A 21417-nucleotide genomic window follows, 5' to 3' on the forward strand; every position below is an offset into this window, starting at 1 on the left:
AAAGCTTTTTTTTCTGTAGCCTACAAAAGCACAGGGGTCTTGCATAGATCACGATCGTTAAACAGTAATCATTATAATTAATACAAGTGTGGATTCTATACTATGAAATAGCGGTTCAGAGAAAAAGAGAAAAAAAAACATTAACTTTTTAATATTATGCGTAACATTTACATTTCACTCGAGCATACAAAAATGGAAAACGTACGCGTGAGTGACCCTTATCTAAAAAATATAACTGGGAATACAAATCTCATCTCCTCTAGTATTGTATATTTCATATATTTCAAGATATTTAAAAAGTTGCATATACCACAATAAATATAGATTTGCCCCTTAGTAATTTAACAGGCCCAATTCCTAATAATTTGCATTAAAGACATTTATACTGACGGCTAATAATTCACCAACCACCCCGTGTTTAACAATCTGTCTACGTTAGATATCTGCTTACGAAACCCAATCTTTTCAGCCCACGGTCATTTAAGCAGTGAGAATCTCATTTACGTGGGTTTTGCTACGTTCCGCAGAGATTAGGGGAAATGTAGTTCTCTTTTTCTTTGGATCGGAAGCAAACGAATGAACTCTATTAACGTTCTGACGACATAAACCTTATAGACTACAATTCCCACAATCCCACTTGACGATGCGCTTGCGTAGAGTGGGTGAAGGGGAGCTGTCCGTATCAGATAGTGCTGTTCTGCTTTCATTGACCGCCGCTCCTGTCTTGTGTGTGTTGGCGTTTCATGGACGCGATGGACGAAGAATTAAAATGCCCCGTTTGCGGATCTTTCTTCAAGGATCCGATTATTCTGCCGTGTTCACATAACGTTTGCTTGGCTTGCGCCCGAAATATCATCGTTCAGACCCCAGAAGGCGAAACACCTCCGCATAGCGGTGCATCAGGCACCTCCGATTACGATTATCTGGATATGGACAAGATGAGTATGTATAGCGAAACGGACAGTGGCTACGGATCATACACCCCATGCCTGAAGTCTCCGAACGGCGTGAGGGTGTTTCCCCCGGCGCTAGTTCACCGGCACTGCTCCATCACATGCCCCCTTTGTCACCGCAGCGTCTCTTTGGATGAACGGGGGCTGAGGGGCTTCCCACGGAACCGGCTACTGGAAGCGATCGTAGCCCGGTACCAGCAGAGCCGATCGATAGCCGTGAAATGCCAGCTGTGCGACCGAAACCCCGTCGAGGCCACTGTAATGTGCGAGCAGTGCGACGTGTTTTACTGTACGCCATGTCAGCAGCGATGTCACCCTTCCCGCGGACCGCTGGCCAAGCATCGCCTGATGCCACCAACTCAAGTGCCCGGCGCTAGTCAGCAGCAGCCGACCGCGGCTCGCAAACTGGCGACGTGCGCGGAGCACGATCTGGAGAATTACAGCATGTACTGTGTCAGCTGCAAGACGCCAGTGTGTTACCAGTGTCTGGAAGAGGGCAAGCACGCGGCGCACGAGGTCAAGCCATTGGGCGGCACGTGGAAGCATCACAAGGTAATGGCAAGGAGTGTGTGTGTAGGTGGTAATTTGCAATGTTATTTTACATCCTTTTATTAAGTTAGAAGCAAACCCAAACCCATCAGCGGTCATAAAGTCAAGTCATCGGCAGCTTTCCTGCTGAGCACACAGTCAAAATATCTAAAGCACGAAATCATAGTCAAACAGAAAATAATCGTAAGGAAAACGGTCACTAATAATGTAGGTTGGACGTTATTTTCAGCTGCGTGCTTTATAGTTGCTTCTCTTAATGTAGTTATTACAAATCGTCCCACTTGAATTCTCTCGTCGAGTGTTTCATTTCACCCGGTGGTAGCAGAAACGTACCATTAACCTCAAATGAGAGACAGGACAGTGGAACAATTATGGCTGATTATGGGCAACCCGAAGAGAAGCAAGAGATCGCTCCATTAATACATCAGCGTAAGTGGAGCAGGATCAATGAGCCCCAACGTCGCCTTCATTTGGCTCCGTGTTTAATCAAAGGGCACCTATATTGACAGAGTGTCGGGCACGATGAGAGGAGTGTTACAGAGTATCGGCGATGTGAGGATATGTATCACACATTTACAGAAATCTTGCGGTGTACAAAGTAACACACTCTCGGAAAAAGGGTAAAAATGTGTACCTTTGCTTGTCACAGGGGCTGTACCCTTGTAATTGTACCTTTTAAGGTACAGAAATGGACTCTGCGTAACATCCCAAAGGTCCAAACAGCATTAAATATACCATCTGTGGTCAGAGTCCATTTCTGTACCTTAAAAAATACAATTACCTACAGCTAAGGGTTAAATTGGCAGACTCTTGAAGGTACAGCCCCAGTGACAAGCAAAGGTACAAATTTTTACCTTTTTTTCTGAGTACATAATGGGAACTATATCTTGCAATGCACAATGTAGGCCTAAAAATAATATCATAATCAAAATATAATTATAATGTTTAAATATATAGTTTATAAAAGACCTGCATGTGTACTGTTTTTTTTTTTTTTTTTGAATTGTCTAAAAACAAAAGGAATAATTAAGGTATACTGAGCAGCACGGCCATGTTGATGCCCAGTTAGTGCCGATCTTCGCTGATGAAGGGTGACGTATGATCATCCCCGCCGTGGAAATCCAGGGGGGGCCGCGATAATAGGGCAGCCTGCACTGATAATAATCTTTGCTTCGGCTTAATCAGAAGCGAAGGCCCCCCTGCGTGTGGGACCAGTGGTTTCCTATGCGATCAGACTGCTTACATTGGAGCAGGGGTCCGTGGGGGAGGCAGTCAGCCATGTGTTACACCGTGTCTGTCAGCGTGTGCAAAAGCAGAAATATTAACAATGTTTTGTTGCTGAGGGTTACACGCTAAATATGAACTTGATATATGTATACGGCTTAATCTTTATATGTATACAAAGATTGTAAGTAAATTTATGATTATAGGTCAAATGATATGCAAATACCAATATCAAATTTAGATGTAAATACCAATACCAGTCAAATAAAACAACTGGCATATTTCAAATAGCTCGTATTTGGTGGTCGGGTGAACTTGCATATGGTAGGTTAATGTGTATTAATAGCATGAAAAAGATGTTCAGGGAATTTAGAGGAAAGTCGAACAGTGTCATTTCCGGCGAATGTCCTGTAGAGTGATGAGTGTGAAGGCAGTGACACAAGCATCTATTTAAAGCTTTCAAAAAGATCACAAATTTAACAGAAGTTACAAATCCCGTTTCCTGTAATTTATCGTATGTTGTCATCAATTTCAAATAAATTATTCAGAAACAAAGCAGAATTTTTAGTTTAGCTATTTTGTATTTTTGCTTCGTCAAAAGGCGTTGCTGCACCGTAAATATTTAACATGAAAGTTAGTTTCCTAAGTCCGCCTCTTCTGTGACAGTTGGAGTCGGTGCTGTAATTTTAGAATGAATCATCGTGCATCATGCAGGATTAGCGAGTGTGCAAATGAATTGAAGGTGGTTAGGGAATGAGTAGGGGCCTTGCGGGGATTCTGATTTCTGGATATAAGGCGGATTTAGAACTTGGCACAGTGTTCGGTGGAGCGGAGAGTGGGTTAGATTGGTTAGTCCTCTGCTTGTTAGTTGCAGACTGGTTGCTATGCCCTATTTCTCCCTTCAAGCACGTGTCTAACGCAGACACAGCAGGAGATAAAAGAGAGGTTAATGTGCATGACATGCCGTTCTGCTGCTCCGCCGACCCGCGGCACGGCTGCTATGGGGTCAGAAGCTTCTAGCAAAGGCGTGAACCTTCTGGGGGGTGAGGCAGCTCATGCTGGTGGTGTAGCCTCAATACCGTTTCCCCAGTAGGTGTTGGGTGGGTGTTCTGAAGGCTACATCCTGTCTCTGCGTGGATAAGAGTTTGAAATGCACTGAGCACCTAGCCGTGTTGCCATGGAAATACAGTGCCATTACTTTTAAACCATGTGAATATTCCATTAATTTGCCACATCAATAATTCTAGGACCACGACTACTGTTAGGACTGCTGCTGTACACCGTCTTTCTTTATAAATAAAAATATACAAAACTAAAAACAAAAAAAATTTTGAAAATATCCTGCAGGCGAAGTGTGATTCATACAGTCTTGCCTGTTTTATATATATATATATATATATATCTGGCACCTTTCGTAAATGTGTGCCCACTTGCAGCTTCCCCTTATATAAAGAGCTCTTTCTTACAGCTAATAGATACCAAAAAGTCCCCATTATATGAAATTATCAGCATATTCATGCATTTTTAATAAGGTGAATCCTATCAATATTTCATAGATCTTTAAGGATCTTATTGAAGCCCGTGTAAAAGCATGATGCTTTTTTTAAATACAGCCTTGACGTGCGTGCGAAGTCACTAAGCCCTGCCGCCTCGCCTCCTCCGTGACTCCCCCACTGCCTTTCTCGCATGCCGTAAACAGCGCCGGTGACTGGGCTCCATTACTGCGAGGAACCATAGATCACAGTGGGAAGAGGCTGGCGAGGGGAGGGAGGTGCTGATGCAGCCACGCATGGCCTCATGGGGGTGGCGGATGCTAATGCGAGCAAGTCCGTGACCCCCCCCCATCCCCCGGGCACGTCCCCGGAATCAAGGTCACCGGCCCTGACATTATTTTATGGTTATGGGATTGAATGCATCGCCGATTATCTGATTACACTGGGGGTGTTTAGTTGCATTTAATAACACATTGGTTCGCTCAGTGGATGGACAGGGAACACGCAGATATCCTGCCTGTGCATGTGACCGCTTCCCGTGTCATATAACAGAAGACTGGACGCAGCCAAACTGCAGTCAATACTGTGTCTAACTGACTTTACATTGTAATGTATGTTTTTTCTCACTGCTGAACCAGTATTGGTGCCTTATAAAGCCAAATATTTCTATTATACATCAGAACACGCTATACGCTCATCAGTCCTGCTCCACTTTTAAATTAGTGCATTGTCTCATTGTCCTGTTGGGTGTGTTTTTGCAGTTGTTCTTGTTGTTACCCATGTTTCTGATCAGGCCGGGCTTTAATCATCCAGCCGAATGGGACGTTTGCTTAACAAAGACAATGGCGGCGTCGGCGAATTGGGCCGATCAAAGCCCCGATTGGCATGCTAAGCGCGCAGCGAAATGAACAATCATGCTCCTAATTGAACAAATTAATGAAATGGTGTAAATTGAAATTAGTAGATTAGCAGATAAGGCGAAATATATAAAAGCGTATAATTTATTGCCTGCTGTCTGGTGACACTTAGGATTGAGCTTGCCCACCCCCCTCCCCGCTCCCCCCAAAGGAAATCCTCCCTCTGTTCAGGCTGTCTTCTTCAGGGGGGCAAACTGCAGGAAGGGGGTAGACGACTTCCAGGGGCTGTTCCTAGAGCCAAGGCTGGTTTGGCCGATAAATCACTCACTCGCCTGTTGGCCGCGTAGCCATCTTTACGCTCCAGATGGCCCATTAGGGAACCGTGCGGGTTTGGTTTGATTTAGGGGCCTTCCCGGGTCATGCTGAGACTTGGGGAGGGGGCCCCGGAGGATGCAGAGCAGGTGGGGAAGTGAGCCGTGGAAGGGAGCCAGATCAATCACAGCAGGGTCTGTGTTTCTGGTAATTAATCATCACTCATGGGTAAAGGTCCTACAAGGGGCTGGAACACGAAAGACACACACATGCAAATCTCGGAATGATGCAAATTTAATTGTGATTAAATCCACAGCTTGACTACTAAACATAATTTAGATTTTTTTTTTCTTTTTCTAGTGGAACTCCAATTTCATGTGTGGGCGACATCTCTGTCATTCTTGTACATATGTACATCAAGGGCTTTTTATGAGGTGCAAAATACAATCTATGAAATATATTTTCATGCCAGCGTTTAACGGCGTGACACAGTATGTCAGGGAGGAACTCCGAAATGAGAATTTATTTTGAAATGTGGCGAGAGAAGCAGATTTCACACCTCGCGTTGTGTCGCGTGTAAACAAAACGGAGGAACCGCCGTGCTCCTCATTGTCGCCGGTCTTTGATTTGCAGTGCCAGCTCTCCCAGGCCTTAAACGGCGTGTCAGACAAGGCTAAGGACGCCAAGGAGTTCCTGGTCCAGCTGAAGATGATGCTGCAGCAGATACAGGTGAAGCTCCCGCCGGCCCTGTGTGGGAGAGAGATGCTGGGTGTTTTGGAAATAGCTGGAAGGGTGATTAAGAGGCTGAAGGGCTGGGACCATGTGTGCCGTACATCGGGGAGCGACTTAGTCACGATCTGACTCTGATTCAGAATGAAATTAAGCTCAATGAGCTCTTAGTCTTGGTCATTTTCGTATCTCACTACACTAAACTGTATAAGCAGATAGAATATGGATGGATGGATGGATCAAGGGATGGATGGATGGGTATTTTTGTGATTAAATGATTATTTAGTATTTAGTTATTTAATGTTTGTTTCTCTATTTGGACCAGGAAACAAAAACTAAACAAAAACAGTCTCTGTTTCAAACAAACATGTTATCAAACAAACGTGCATTCCAATTAGAAGTGTAACGTTTAACCTTCATAAGCAAAACAAGAAAACATATAAAACATCTTTAATATAAATGAGGGTCAAACTTGCCAGTTTTCTTATTAAAAACGGAGAAGGAGGCGTTCTTCTCTGATCTCTGAGAGGGTGAGCAGGGGCCCCCGTTAGCTCTCGCTTTCCAGGCAGAGTCATAGCAACGGAGCACAAATGCCATATTCCCGTATCTTATTTTGAACTCCTTTGAACTCCGAAGGATTATGGGGGGCTTTTGTTTTTAGACCATAGCTTGTAAAACGTTATTTGCTCACCCAGAGGGCAGAAAAGAATTTATTAGTGGCACTGAAGCTGCATAACGAAGCTTTGGCTGGAAAAACAAGCAATAAAAACCTGACCTTGGGTACAGACTCTGACAGATTGGGTGTCTGCGGTATCCTGTCCTAACGATGGTGATGCAGACATTATGTTTTTGGGTTCTGGTTCCTGTACTGGCCAAGGTCTTCCTGATTGAAATTCTGTGCTCAGGAACTTCATTCAAATCAATTATTGACTTTACAGTGTCGACGATGACTTTGCGGTTATTGGATAACGTACGTTATCGCATTAATGCCAAAGTATATTAATGTAAGTCCTTGTCCCCTTTGCCCCATCTGGGCCTCTTTCCCCTCAAGCAGGTGATGCCTCTCTTTGTTACGCTCTGCAGGAGAACGGGGTGGAGTTTGAGGCCTGCCTGGTGGCCCAGTGTGATGCCCTCATTGATGCACTCAGTCGGCAGAAAGCTAAGCTCCTCACTAAGGTGACCAAGGAGCGCGAGTACAAGCTAAAGGTGGGTGCTCCTTTTCGGGGGGGGGGGGGGGGGGGGGGGTGCGCCACTTCCTCTAGCTGGTTTCCGTCAAAGCTTGATGTTTCCTGATTGATCTAAACATCCTCAGCGTTTCCTTTCACGTAGTTTCAGGCCCGGCTTCACAGGCCTAGTCCAGCCAATGAAGAGCCTGACTCACCTCAAAGTGAACCAGTCACAGGTTTTTGATCATTGTAATCAGGTAGAAAGCAGGCAGTTTTTAAGACAGAATTTTTGAACTCTTAAACATCTGACCATCCTCTCCCAAGAATCCTGTATTTACTGTGCATCATAGAGCTGTAGCAAGAGTCTAGATTATGTGGAAGATTCTCTTCACACTGAGCAACTTGCTAGTTAGTCCTGATTCAATCAATTTGCATGTTATAGCGAGTTTTTAATTTGATGGATCTAGGTAAATGTCCAAAGAAAAAGAAACTGCCATAATGAATTTTGTTTGATTCCTTCTGATGTCTAGCAAACTCTTGTGCAGTTATATTGATAACTTTTATGAATGATAGATTCTTTGACACATGTGAGACATTTCTAATCCATAAGGACAGATGTAAGCCTACATTTCTGTAAATGTATATAATCTTAATGCCTTTGCAAATTGTTCGTCGACCAAAAATCTGCTATAACCCAAATAAAAAATGGTAGCTTTTTGTTTAAATCTGCTAATTAAATTAGCCAGCGGCTCAGTCAGGGCTAATTAAGAGCCAAGCTGTTACAGGCCAATGACAGCGAAGGTTCTGGCAGTAGGTCACATGGAGACTCACTGAGTGCTGCAAGTCTTGTGGCTCCAGACACAGATTTTATCATTACATCAATTGTGTCATGCTCCTTATCAATGAACATCACTGATTGATGTACTCCCCATACTAAAGGTACAGTATATATCAGGGTTATTCAACTCACGGTCCTCGAGGTCCATTGCACTGCTGGTTTTCCAGCCTTCCTTTACCTGTCAGTCAGGTGTGAAGCCTCTGACCAATCAGAATCAGTAATTATTAAACTAACTACCTGGGAGAACTGAAAACAAGGCCTGGATTTGGAATCGAGGTCCAGAGTTGAAGAACCCTGGTATATATAGACAACAGTATTGGGACACACCTCTCAATTATTGAACTTAGGTGTTTCAATTCAGGCCCACTGCCACAGGTGTTTAAAATCAAGCACCTAGGCATGCAGTCAGGTTTACAAACATTTGTGAGAGAATGGATCGTTTTGAAGAGCTCAGTGAATTCAAGCGTTGTTTCGTGAAATTTCTTCCCTGCCAGATGCACCACGGTGAACTGTAAGTGGTATTATTGCAAAGTGCTGGATATGGTTTAGGAACCACAGAAACTGTGAGGTGGCTGAGGTGTTTAGCATGTAAAAGTCGCCAACGCTCTGTTGGCTCAATAACTGCAGAGTACTAAACGTCCTCTGGCCTCACATCACCAAGCGCAGTGCCATGTGTTGGATGGAGCAGTGTAAAGCACGGTGCCACTGGACTCTGGAGCAGTGGAAACATGTTCTGTGGAGTGATGAATCTCTGTCTGGCAGTCTGATGGATACGTCTGGGTTTGGCGGATGTCAGGAGAATGCTACCTGTTGTTTTTCAGGGGTTGGGCTAGGCCCCTTGGTTCCAGTGAAGGGAACTCTTAATACTGCAGCGTACCAAGACATTTTGAACAAATCTATGCTTCCGACATTGTGGAAACAGTTTGGGGATGGCACTTTTATGTTCCAGCATGACTGTGCCCCAGTGCACAAAGTAATGTCTATAAAGACAGTAGTTTGGTTCATAGTTCATAGTTTGGTGTGGCGGAACTTGACTGGCCCACACAGAGCCCTGACCTCAACCCCATGGAACACCTTTGGGATGAACTAGAATGGAGATTGTGAGCCAGGCCTTCACACCCAACATCAGTGCCTGACCTCACAAATGCTCTTCTGGATGAATGAGCAAAAAGTCCCACAGACACACTCCAGAATCTTGTGGAAAGCCTCCCCAGAAGAGTGGCAGCTGTTATATCTGCAAAGGGGGGGCAACTCCATACTGATGCCTATGGATTTAGAATGGGACGTCATAGAAGTTCCTGTGGGTTTAATGGCCAGGTGTCCCAGTTCTTTTGTCCATAGCATATCAGCTGTTGGCTTTTCCAGGTTTTTCCCGCCTTAACCTTTCCATGGTAATCTCTCATTGGACAAGCTGTTAAACTGACAGGTTTATACATGATAGCTGTGTATGTCACGTGACTTTTCTGACACAGTTGTGACAGCTGAGTCATTATTTAGCGAATTTCCAGGCTGCCAAATTCAGAAATTATTATTATTATTATTATTATTAAGCAAAAAAAAAGAACAGATCCCAACATGAGATGACATCAGTTTTCAGTGGCTCCATGATCTGTGGTGTTGGGTCTCAAAAGGTTTCTGCTGCAGTTTTTTCCTTTTGAGGCAGTAAACCAGCACAAAAGCTTTTGCCATTGGCTGCCTTTCAGCAGAATGCAGGCACTCTGTGATACTGAAATGTCAATAGACTTATGAACATCTGTTTCAAGAGCAATCACAGTTATACACAGTTAGTAGATGCTAGGAACACTGCACTGTGTACATTCTGCTGGAAAAATTGCATGATTCAGTTTAGCAGACATATTTAAAACTGTACTGCGATGGACCGGCATCCTGTCCTGGGTGTTCCCCTGCTTTGTGCCCTAATTTTTCTGGGATCGACTCCAGACTCACCATGAGTCTGTATAAGCAGCACGGAAGACTTATGAATAGAATAGTGATGCTTTATTTATCCCTGAGGGTAAATTGGCCAGTTTTTGCATATCCAGTCTTGCTCTCCATGAGACGCACAGACACATGTACACGTAAGAGCAAGTTCTGGGGTCAGAGGAGCCAGTTTAAAGGCCTACTTAATGGCCTTTAACGGGATTTGAACCAGCGACCTTCTGATCATTGCGAGTTGTAACCCACAGAGTCACACAGGGACAAAGCTTACAGCACCTGATATTCTCAGGCTGCTTTCCTTCCAAATACTAATGAAGCACAGCCATGCTTAGCTGCTGAGATTGGGTATATTCAGGGTATTAACTATATAATATGGACAAATGAATAGAAGGGTGGGTGGATTTAAATTTGCATGCACTGCTTTCTCATACATGATACATGGATTATGACCTGTAGTTATGTCACTGCAGAACCTTCTGCACAAGGTGCAAATATTATGAAATGTATTTCCGTTTGTCACTGGCGATGGATGCGGTGAGCATGGGTTTCAACCCAGTTGTGTCATGTTCGTGGAACACAGGTGGTGCGAGACCAGATCACGCACTGCACCATGAAGCTGCGTCAGACCACGGGAATGATGGAGTACTGCTTAGAAGTCATCAAGGAGAACGACCCCAGCGGTTTCCTGCAGGTACCGTCTGAGGGGGCGGGGCTTAAGACTGGGCAATGCTGTGACTGACTGTCAATCTTTGTCCCATGTCTTGTTCCATGAGTTGCATGTCAGGTAGGTGGCTTAGTGGGCAGCACTGTCGTCTCGTGCCTCCACGACTGGGGTGTCGGAACCCCCCTCTGTACGGAGTGTGAAGGTTCTTCCCATTTAATGTGGGTTTCCAGACTGATAATGTTAGGCTAACTGGCCTCTCTAAAATTGGTGTATGCCTTGTGATACTCTGGAATCCCATCTGGGGTGCACCCCTGCACTACAGCGTCCTACGACCATTTTAACAGTGAGAGCTACTTTTACAAATAAAATAATCTGGGGAGCTATGAAGATTACTTTACCATACGTGAAGCTGACTTGTCGCAATCGACTAGTAATGTCTTAAAGGTCAGCCTGTCGATCACTGCGAGCACCGATGTACCGCATAGGTAGTTGGAAGATAGGTAACACATTAGCATACTGCCTCTTTGTTTACACTGATCATAACATGCAGTACTTTACAGTACAGCTATGAATACATTACAGATAGATCACCACACACTTACATAGTTTCTAGAGGCTGAATGGTATATTTTGTGTTGGCTTTAATAAGCACTTAAATACTCTCAGCAGAAGCTAAATATTCATCCAGCATCTTTGAATATTTTTTGGTAGCTTGACCCCTTTAAAAGGCTCCCAGCGGAATAATACTTTTGCATTTAAGACAAACGTATGAAAAGACGCAGTTCACTTTTTTCATCTTTTTTATAAGACACTGACTCCTTCTTCTGATGTCCAAGCAGAACTTGTAGTTTTATGAAGGCAGGAATTCCCCTAAGAATGTGTAAATATAGCAGTAAGAAGAATCCAGCCTCCTTTCTGCGGGTTACCGTCTCCGTCTTTGGAGAGCACGATCTTTAGCTGCTGTCTGATCCATCAACGGTGATCGGCTCGTCCTCCTGCTCCGCCCTCAGATCTCAGATGCCCTGATCAGGCGAGTCCTGTCGTCCCAGGACCAGTGGGTGAAGGGAGCCCTGGAGCCCAAGGTGGGCCCCGAGTTTGACCTGACGCTGAACACCGACCCGCTCCTGCAGGCCATCCTCCAGCTAGACCTGGTCCAGGGCAAAGGTAGGCTTCAGATCCATGCTGGCCCGAACCCGAAGCTCACAGCAGCGTTCCTTAAGGCTGTGTCTTTTCCCCTTTCATGCCCTGATCATTTTTTTCATTATGCATAGCATTTATCATTTTCCATTGGCTCATTGCTGTCCATGTAAAATTCATTTAAAATTTATTTGCAATGCATTTGGCTCTGAGCTAGATGGGTAACAGTAGCTAAATTGCCTGTCTGTTCTCTGGTGGGGTAATTATCAGCTGGACCCAATCTGTGTTAAATTAAATCGCTTTGTGAAACAGCCCAGGATTATTCCGTCACTACACACGTAATTGATGGAAGCACATTCAATTATGCTGAGTTCCTGAAGAGCCCCCCCCCAAGGCTCTGTGGCTAGGATCCTTTTCTGGAATGGCTTGATCTAATTTCTGAGGCTTCAAAGACATTTTCAGTGAACTTAGGTCGGAAACTAAAGGATGTTAAGTGTGTAATCCCGAATGCCTGCTTATGTCAACAACACATTACACGAGTAAAATGTGCTTTTGATAAAAACTGATTTTTGCAGATCTGCAAAAAAAAATGTGATTTTGCAAAACATTAAGAAGGAAAAACATTTAAAAAGATTTATTATATAAAACAATCCCAGGATGTTTTATATCACATTTCTCTTTCAAGAGTCAAGATAGTTGACTACGCCATTCTTATTTATAAATAAAAGCATTGATTTTACAATAAAGAGCTAAAAGTCTTATGATGTAAAATTCACAGAAATTGTGTGCTCCGCTGATCCTCGGCCGGGCAGTGGCGGGCAGGCCGCGTGGGGATGCTGTTCCGGGGTCGCCGCGGAAACGCTTTGATCACATGTCGTGTTGCAGGTTTTCAGGAATCTCCGTTATTGACACACATGCATGCGGGTCGACTGAAAGAGGCAGGAATCCCAGGAGGTATTTCATGGCTGCTGCTCTTTGCTGTAACCCCCTCGGCTCCAGAGGGGGTGGGGGGGGGGGGGGTGTTGACGTACACATTCACTCGCTCTCTCTCTTCTCCTATGCATGACACCGCTTCATCCCACACATATCATTTCCCACACCCCTCCCCCCGCCCAGTGAAGACCGTGGGTCCTCACTCGCCCCACCCTGCCTGCTCTGTTGCAGCTGAGACCTCCAAAGTGCCCCCCGCCCCCCTGCTGCAGCTAGAGCAGTGCTGTACGCTGAACAACAGCGCCACCTTGGCCTGGCGGGTGCCAATGCCGCCCGGCGGGATCGTGGACGGATACGTGCTGGAGCTGGATGACGGCGACGGCGGCCAGTACAGGGTACGGACTCCGGGGGGGGCGTCGAGGAAGGGGCGGGGTCTGAGGAGCGTGGGGCAGCAGTTTGGTGCGGAGTGAAGAGGGAATCACATTACGACCCCTGAGAAGATGACATCATAGAGATATTCCCAGTGACTATTGAGCTGTGGATTATGGGTAGACTTTCAGGGCAACTCGCATAAAGAATTATAAACCACTCAGTTTTGAAGTTTAGTTTTACTCGTGGTGTGTAACTATAGTACTGTGCAAAAGTCATAAGCAGTTACAGAAAATGACATTTAAATGATCTTCCTGTTGGTGTAAAACTATGAGTTTATGTCCGTCAAAGTGTGTCAGCGTAGCCATTTCAAAACCTCTCCTAAAGTCACCCCAGTATCTGCAGCGACCGTATAATGTCACCATGCATTTGTTGACTCATCCACCAGCATAACCTGTTTTGCTAATCGATGCCTCTTTGAGTTATTTAATTAACTAATCGATTAATTTAAAGTGAGCTGGATGTGAAATGTAACGAATCCATGGAACGGCTGAGGTACCCCTGAGGAGAGGTTTGGGAACTGAAGCGGTGTTCATCTAGCCGTCCAACAAGATATCAGTAACTCTTTGGAGAGCAGAAGAAATTCTTGTTAATTTTATTGTATCATTCTTTTGAATATGTTACAATGTTAAATTTATTTATTTTTTCCCTGCAAATATGGACTACCCATATGAACAGCTTTAAACATTTTCTTTGACTGCCTAAAGCTTTTGCACAATACTGCATATATTTCTGATTATTCTTGTTAGTTAGCAGATTTATGTTTTTCCAGTGAGAATTGCAGTGCATTTTATACAGCTCAGTATTTCCAGAGGCTCTTCACATTGGACAGCTGGGGGCCGCCACAGCGTTGTCGTGAGCCGGGTGTGGCAGCCGTGTGTGTCTTCCAGGAGGTGTACGTGGGGAAGGAGACCGTGTGCACAGTGGACGGGCTGCACTTCAACAGCTCCTACAACGCCCGCGTTAAGGCGTACAACCCCATGGGCGTGGGGCCCTACAGCAAAACCGTTGTCCTGCAGACGTCTGATGGTGAGGCCAGTGAAAGGAGGAAACTGGGGGGCTGGTGGTGGGGAGGGGAGGGGATGGGTGGGTTCAAATAAATAGTTAAATAGTTACGAATACTCAGGGCTACATGACCCATTTCCAGAGCAGACGCTCACTTGCCTTTTCACCGACAAAGATTGCGTCCCTGAAGCCTGGGCAGTCAGAATGGGGGGGGGGGGGGATTCAGCATGATCTCACGGAGGTATTTTGGGAGGCGTAGGCAGCAGAGAGTCCTGATATAAATTTGGCAGCAGTAAGCGCCTCCTGGTGACAGATACCTGCGCCAAGCTGTGACCGGAAGCCAGCTAACTGATTGGAAGAAAAACGTGCCGTGTCTATCATGGGGGCGTGGGTGTGTGTAGCGGCTGACTGGGGGGGAGCACGTGTGTGTTTTCGTGTCGGAGAGACTGAAGGACCAGACCTGCTCTTTAATTAAAGCCGCTTGGCGGAGTCGCTTGTTACGGCGGCGCCGTACGGACAGAAGGGCGCTGCTTGCGCCGCGTTCAGTGACACTGGTCAGCAAATTATTACCGTCTTTTTGCCACATGAATTAAAATAGGTGGATATTACAGCATTTTTGGGCTGAATTCAAATATCAAATCTGAATTTCCCTATAACGCAAGGATTTTGAGTGACGTACAATTGAACTTCACACTGTACAGTAGGTATATTTACGTTATATGTGTTTGGAGGAGGTGACTCATCCTAAAGGTAGAAGTGTGTGATTTTCTGCTGTACTTGGGCTCAGGAACGTCCCTCCTGAGGGCCCAGCAAACCCCTGAGACCCGATCACCAGCTGGCGGGAGCTGGGCTTCAGAGAGAGGGAGCAGGGTCCAGTCACAGCGTGCGCCCCCCCCCTCAGCGTGTCCCCACGTGTTACAGCCTGTAAACTCTGGCAAAACAGACTTGCAGTGCTCTGTGCCCTTCTGTGTTAAATTAAACTTTAATGTACCCATACATCTTTTAAAAGGTGTTATATACCAGCAGTATAGCCTAAAAGTGACATCCCTCAAAAATATATATAATTATATACCATCAATATAGCCTAAAAATCACCTCAGTCCAAAACGATGGTTGATAGCAAAGTTCTGAGTACATTTTTAAATTCGGACACAGCGCTTAGTTGTTCTGTGACAAAGCGTATGTTGAGCAGAGTAAACAGCCAGAGTCACTGCAGTGTTTTATGTGGCCTTCCTGCTTGCACCTGGAGATTAGGTGAGTTGCTCCTTGCCCAAGAAAAACTGGGGCATTATGGGACATCAGCCAAAGATCTAGCTGTGCTGGCACCTCCCCCCAAAATAATTTAAATGAACCGTCATCGCACCCGAGACGCTTTATTGACTTGGTGGGCTGCACTGTGACCTCATCCCTCCAGGGCAGTGGGTTCGAAACCAGCCTCCAGCGTGTTCTCACCCCCGTCTGGGTGTTGGTTACGTTCCAAAGATGTCTTTTAGGTGGATTGGTTTCTGTAAATCACTGGTAGCGTTCTCCAGGCTCACAGTCACATCCCCGACACTAGATTGGCAATTATGGAAGATGGATGGTCGCAATTGCACTGTTGATAAGCGTCCCCAATGCGATTTACCTGGGTCGGTTACACAGACATAGTTGCGGAGGCACTTCAGCTGAAACGGTGAAGCTTCTGGGATCTGAAGCATCTGAACTCTTTATGTTCTCTGTTACCCATTGTCCGTCAGAGTAAATGGACCAGCAGACAGTCGGCTAGCGGATGGCTGACTCTCTCTCCTTCTACTCCGCACAGTGGCCTGGTTCACCTTTGACCCCAGCACCGCCCACAAGGACATAGTGCTGTCCAACGAGAACCAGACAGTGAGCTGCAGTAGCTACGACGACCGCGTGGTGCTGGGCACCGCTGCCTTCTCCAAGGGGGTGCATTACTGGGAGCTGACGGTAGATCGCTACGACAACCACCCGGACCCGGCCTTTGGCGTGGCCCGGATCAACACCATGAAGGACATGATGCTGGGCAAAGACGACAAAGCGTGGGCCATGTATGTGGACAACAACCGCAGCTGGTTCATGCACAACAACTCACACACCAGCAGGTATGGTGGCCCTTCAGCCTCTGCTATATGCTGGTGAGATTCCCTTAATCTGTGGGAGCCATGACTGTAGGTAGCCAGTAAAGAGGGCTATTTTATTTTTACTTAATTGCGTATGTTTTGTTTTATTTACTGCAGAATACATTGTCCACTATAGATTTGTTTTCAGGTAAATGAAGATTGAATTGAGCAACTGCTTCATTTGGGTGGCAAACAGATCTAGAAAACACAGTAAAATAAGTATTTAATACAGTATGTTTTATCTTGTCTTACTGAATGGTACCACAGCAAGACCTGAATCAGTGCCTTTTAATAAACTGGAAGTACCTGCTATCTCAGATTACATATGTATGCATGCTCAGTCATGTGATCCTTTCTCAAGAGTGTGGTCCTTGTCTGCTACCTACCCAGGAAAAGTATAACTAACGGTTCTAATATCGAGTTTTTATTGTTATTTGTTTTGAGGAGCACAGTGAAATTCTTGTGCCACAGTTTCCGGAAATGGGACAGGATGACAGCACTACAATGAAGGACAAATCAGCAGTTTAATAAGAGACAAGACAGTACAAGACAAATCAGAAACTTGGGTTGATGATGTCAAACTGGAAATGATCTAACAGTAACTATACAAAACTCAGGGTTTTTTCTATAGGTATATTCTAGCATTTCTTTCTTCCTGGACCCGTTTAAAGGCTGCCTGAGTTGTGCCGTGTCAGTTTGGCCCTTTTGAAGGTCAGTGTGTTGTGCTTCATAGGGCGGAAGGAGGTATCACCAAAGGCTCCACCGTGGGAATCCTGCTGGACCTCAACAAGCGCAACCTCACATTCTTTATCAACAAGGAGCAGCACGGGCCGGTGGCCTTCGAAAACCTGGACGGGGTCTTCATGCCTGCAGTCAGCCTTAACAGGAACGTCCAGGTTTGTCCATCGCAAGTCCAGCCCAGCCAACATGGAACGTTCCCAGAACTGTAGTCAACGTTACGTGGAGGTCCTCTCAAAGTTGGCAGAGGACGTTCTTAGTGTAATGTTAATTTCCATGTTTTACATTTTAAAGAAGGTTCTGTCAATGATATTATTACCTGAACATCCTTTTAACTTAATTAGTGTTGAAGCATATTGTTTAATAATAAAATATTACTTTATACTTTATATATTATACTCATCTATACTGAGAATGCACAGTCTAGCCTCGAACCCATGACCTTCGACAGAGGTACCCGCTGCCCTACCATGTCCTTCATTTAATTTTATATTATTAGCATTAGCTGTAGTAGTGGGATAATGTTCTGGGAACGTCAGGAAAACTGGACACTTTGAACTTTAATATTCCTTGATTGTAAGGTTCGGTTAACGTAGAATGAAAAATTGTTAGCAGGCAGAATGACCATTGCAACAACACTCCAGAGAAGACCTAGAATTTCATATTGGCCATTGATTTTTATCCAAGCTGTCTAACATGGTCGGTAGTCTTTGCAAAGCAGGGCTGAATTCCATTTAGAGTAAAATCGATGCTCTCTTTAAGTCATCACTGTTTCCTCATTATTCTAATTTGTTTTTCACTTAAAACTATATATTGAATTTACATGAGGATAGTTTCTCCAACCCCATATAGTGTAATGCAGCTTCTCTTTTTCTGCCATTAAATTGATGGATCAGTTTTGTTCTGTGTTAAATAATTTTTTTTTTATGGCATACCTACATTCGTTATGAAGCACAGACACTCAGGAATCAAAATCTCATCCGCGTTCTTGATAACAACTATGCGCTCATGCACAGTATCTTTGACCTAGTGCACTCGGGACGTCCAGAACAGGGTGTCAAAATAAAAGTCTTCCGCATTACTAATTCTGTTTCGCATGAATGGCTCTTGTCGTATATTGTTTTTCAGTGGGCTGCAGTGTTTAGGCTCCGATCAAAGAATTTTAGTCAAGGCCCACTTCTGCATGGCGAGTCATTATTTTGTGCCTTGTTTCCCCATGGCAGGTCACTCTGCTAACAGGCCTGGAGGTGCCAAAGATTTTGCAGCAGTAGATTCTGCAGGAATTCTGAGACATTGGCAAGTCAGCATCGCCGTGGCAAGTCCCCCTTACGGCAACCCGTATTCTAACCAACACCGACCGACAAAGACAACCTTAAACATTTCAGAATAACATACCGAGTATATTCGATTATAATGACACTATTATTATTTTTGTAGTCCTGAGTAGTCAGACAACAAATTACATCACAGTCGAGGATTTTTTTATTTTATTTTATTTTGTACAGCACCTTTTTCAATGAAATTGTCAAGAGTGTTTTTAGGAAAACACCGGACAAACAATGGTAATTATCTTAAAATGACACCAACCACAGATAAGTGCCCAATAGTGGCCTTGTAGGCTACTACTACTTATCTCAGGTTAGTAAATAAAGTTTGCTTTGTATAGTTTATATACTGCTGAGATTTTGGCACAGAGGTCAGAGAGGCACTAACCCATGTTAGAATTCTCAATGATTCTCATGTTCTCACACAGACCGGGCAAATGCATCAAGTATTCGCGCCGATGTTAAATGACCAAAATCCTGATACAATGTATCTCTGGGAGATATAACATCCCATTCCTGCCAGCCTCCCCAAGCTGCTATAATACCTATACTTTATGTTGCCAGTGTGAATAGCTCTCCACAAGTACAATTTGAGTATTATGCCCGATTGGGTTCTAGCGCGTCCAAGTGGAACGTGTGACTCTGATCGTCCTTCTAAGCCATGAACACAACTGCTATTACTGAATGTCATTGTGAACAAACGTCCCAAGGGATCCAGCGCCCTCCAGAGAGGCAGCCTGCCTGCAGATGAGTATTTGCATGAATGGTTTTGAATGGCCGTTCCTTCACAGCATCCGGGCAAGAACAGAAATCCGACGAATACATCGACACTGTGATGCTTCGTGAATATTCTTTTGAGAATTCTCTCGTTTGTAATTTCAATTGGATTCCTGTGGTTCTGTTTTCTTTTTTTAATCCCATATATATTAGTCATAAACTGAAGTGTGTCCAATGAGATATTTTGTTATCCAGCATTTTATCCTAAAATAGGTATCCATAAACAGTTACTAGCTATTTAATTACATTCTTTGAAGCTGTATGTGCATGTTACGCAGCTGTATATATGGACATGAAAATGAGTGAACACTATAGTGTCCTAAGCATGAGCTTTATATGAACTCGTCCATTTATGAACTTTCTGTAAATACTTCACAAAATGCCCCACTATGTGTGTAATTTATGAACAGTTGGTGCGACAGACCACATGAATTTTGGACCAAAAACGGCAATGCACCTCACAGGATTTGATATCGGTACTGCAGGACGTCACAGATTTTACCATTGGTATATTCTAAACCTTTTTGTAGAGAAGCTCATATTATACTCTGTGGTCAAAGCCTCGATGGTTTTACCTTCTCCTCTAATGCTTCTATGTGTAATTTTTACTTCATGGTGCTGTACATTCATAGAGAAAAATCCTAATGAATGAAAGCAACATTTTAAACAGGAAAATGAATGTCAAACTGATGAGTCAGAAATGTTCAACTACGCAAGGAGAAACTCTGCTGTAATTATCCGATGATACATTTCCTGAAATTTAAACTGTTGATAAGCTAGCAAAGGGTAGGAAGCCACACAGCATGTTCTATATTACGTAGATGTTAGAAAAGTGTTTTAATTAAGTGCACCTAAACCCTGACATAAAACTTGATTCTTTAATTAGAGATGAAAATATTTTTGTTGGAGGCCTACAGTGAAACTGGGAACGCATGCTGGCAAAATCTGATGTTATTTAATTAAAATTGGAAAGTTAGTTCATAATATTCCAGCACCCATTTGAAAAGAGTATTAGAAGTAACATATTGGCAGGAACAGTGTTGTCCATTTGTAATCCAAGACATCAAAAGTTTTTCCACATAAAATCCAGCACTTTTAAGGTTGGTTGACTAAGTAATTGATGTTTTTAACTTATCTAGACAAAAAACACACCTCCAAATGTATAGCTTTGATTCTTTTAAAATAGTGCCAAAATTCCAGTGTTAAGGTAGAATAGACTCCTTTTTTTCTGGAGACTGGTTAAATAAAAAAGATGTGTATGTGGCCAATTGCAGAACATCACAAGTGTAACAGAAATTCCATCTGGACGCTGGCCAGTCTGGCTGGAGTTCGTAAGCCAACTGACTCACACTGCAGTGTTTATGAAGGTGCGTCTGGGCACCGATATACAGACGAGCGGGAGTTTGAAGTAGCTGAAAGGGAACATCTCCCCACCAAACCCTGATCCACATTGCCGTGGTAAAACCCATCGCCATCAACCCCCCCCCCCCCACCCCCAACCGCCCCATGAGAATCTTATCAGAAATGCACACAGTGGATCTACCATCGCCTCTTAATGTAACGAGATGGAGCGCTTGGCATGTATTTCCTGTTCCAACGTGGCAGACCGCTTTCAAACGTGAACATAAATCAAAAAAAAAAAAAAAAAAAAAAACGGTGCTAAAAACATCGAGTGCCCGGGGGAAATTATTTGCTTATAGAGTCTACATCTACAACAGGCATTTGACCTTTATATGTAATATTTTATATATATAAATATATACACCCATACGTATACAAAAAAAAAAAAAAAACAGCTGTGTAAATAAACCTACATTTTGCAACAGTAATACCAGTCTGTGTTTACCTACCCACTGGAGCATGGGGCTTGGTGCAGTCACGACTGGGTGGAGATAAAGGACAAATAAATGAGAAGCAAGCACACTGACGAGGGTGCAGTGCAGCTACCTTACTCTACTAGGGTTGCGGTGCAAGAAAAGGAGACGCGTAGGTGCAGTTCAGCCCTGGGGGGCGTGTAGCAGTCCTGTAGGATGGCTCCTGTACAGCTGTCAGGCTTGTGCGCTCACTAAAACTCTGTGTACTTTTCTAGAACTATGTGCATTTTCTTCAGGCTCCATTTCTCCGAAATGTAAACGTTTTGTACTTTTTTGGTGGTTTGTATATGAAATGCATTGTAATCGCATCGTTTCATATTATATGGTGTTAACGAAAAGCTGCCGCTTTTCCCCCT

General features: G+C 44.2%; 1 protein-coding gene across 2 annotated transcripts; it reads left to right on the forward strand.

The window, feature by feature from the left end:
• Window positions 1-657: 657 nt before the first annotated feature.
• Window positions 658-20844, forward strand: trim67 (tripartite motif containing 67). 2 transcript variants are annotated; one of them, XM_072702545.1, is made up of 11 exons: window positions 658-1505; window positions 6022-6117; window positions 7201-7323; window positions 10640-10750; window positions 11734-11887; window positions 12746-12814; window positions 13025-13185; window positions 14110-14248; window positions 16026-16329; window positions 17081-17243; window positions 18309-20844. In XM_072702545.1, exons 1-11 carry the CDS (start codon window positions 744-746, stop codon window positions 18354-18356), a joined length of 2130 nt encoding a protein of 709 aa, XP_072558646.1. In that variant the 5' UTR covers window positions 658-743; the 3' UTR covers window positions 18357-20844. The 2 variants fall into 2 exon arrangements, with proteins under 2 accessions (XP_072558646.1, XP_072558647.1); XM_072702546.1 differs by lacking the exon at window positions 12746-12814.
• The last annotated feature ends 573 nt before the right edge of the window (window positions 20845-21417 follow it).

Source organism: Paramormyrops kingsleyae, chromosome 19 (assembly GCF_048594095.1).
Source record: "Paramormyrops kingsleyae isolate MSU_618 chromosome 19, PKINGS_0.4, whole genome shotgun sequence".
NCBI lineage: Eukaryota > Metazoa > Chordata > Actinopteri > Osteoglossiformes > Mormyridae > Paramormyrops > Paramormyrops kingsleyae.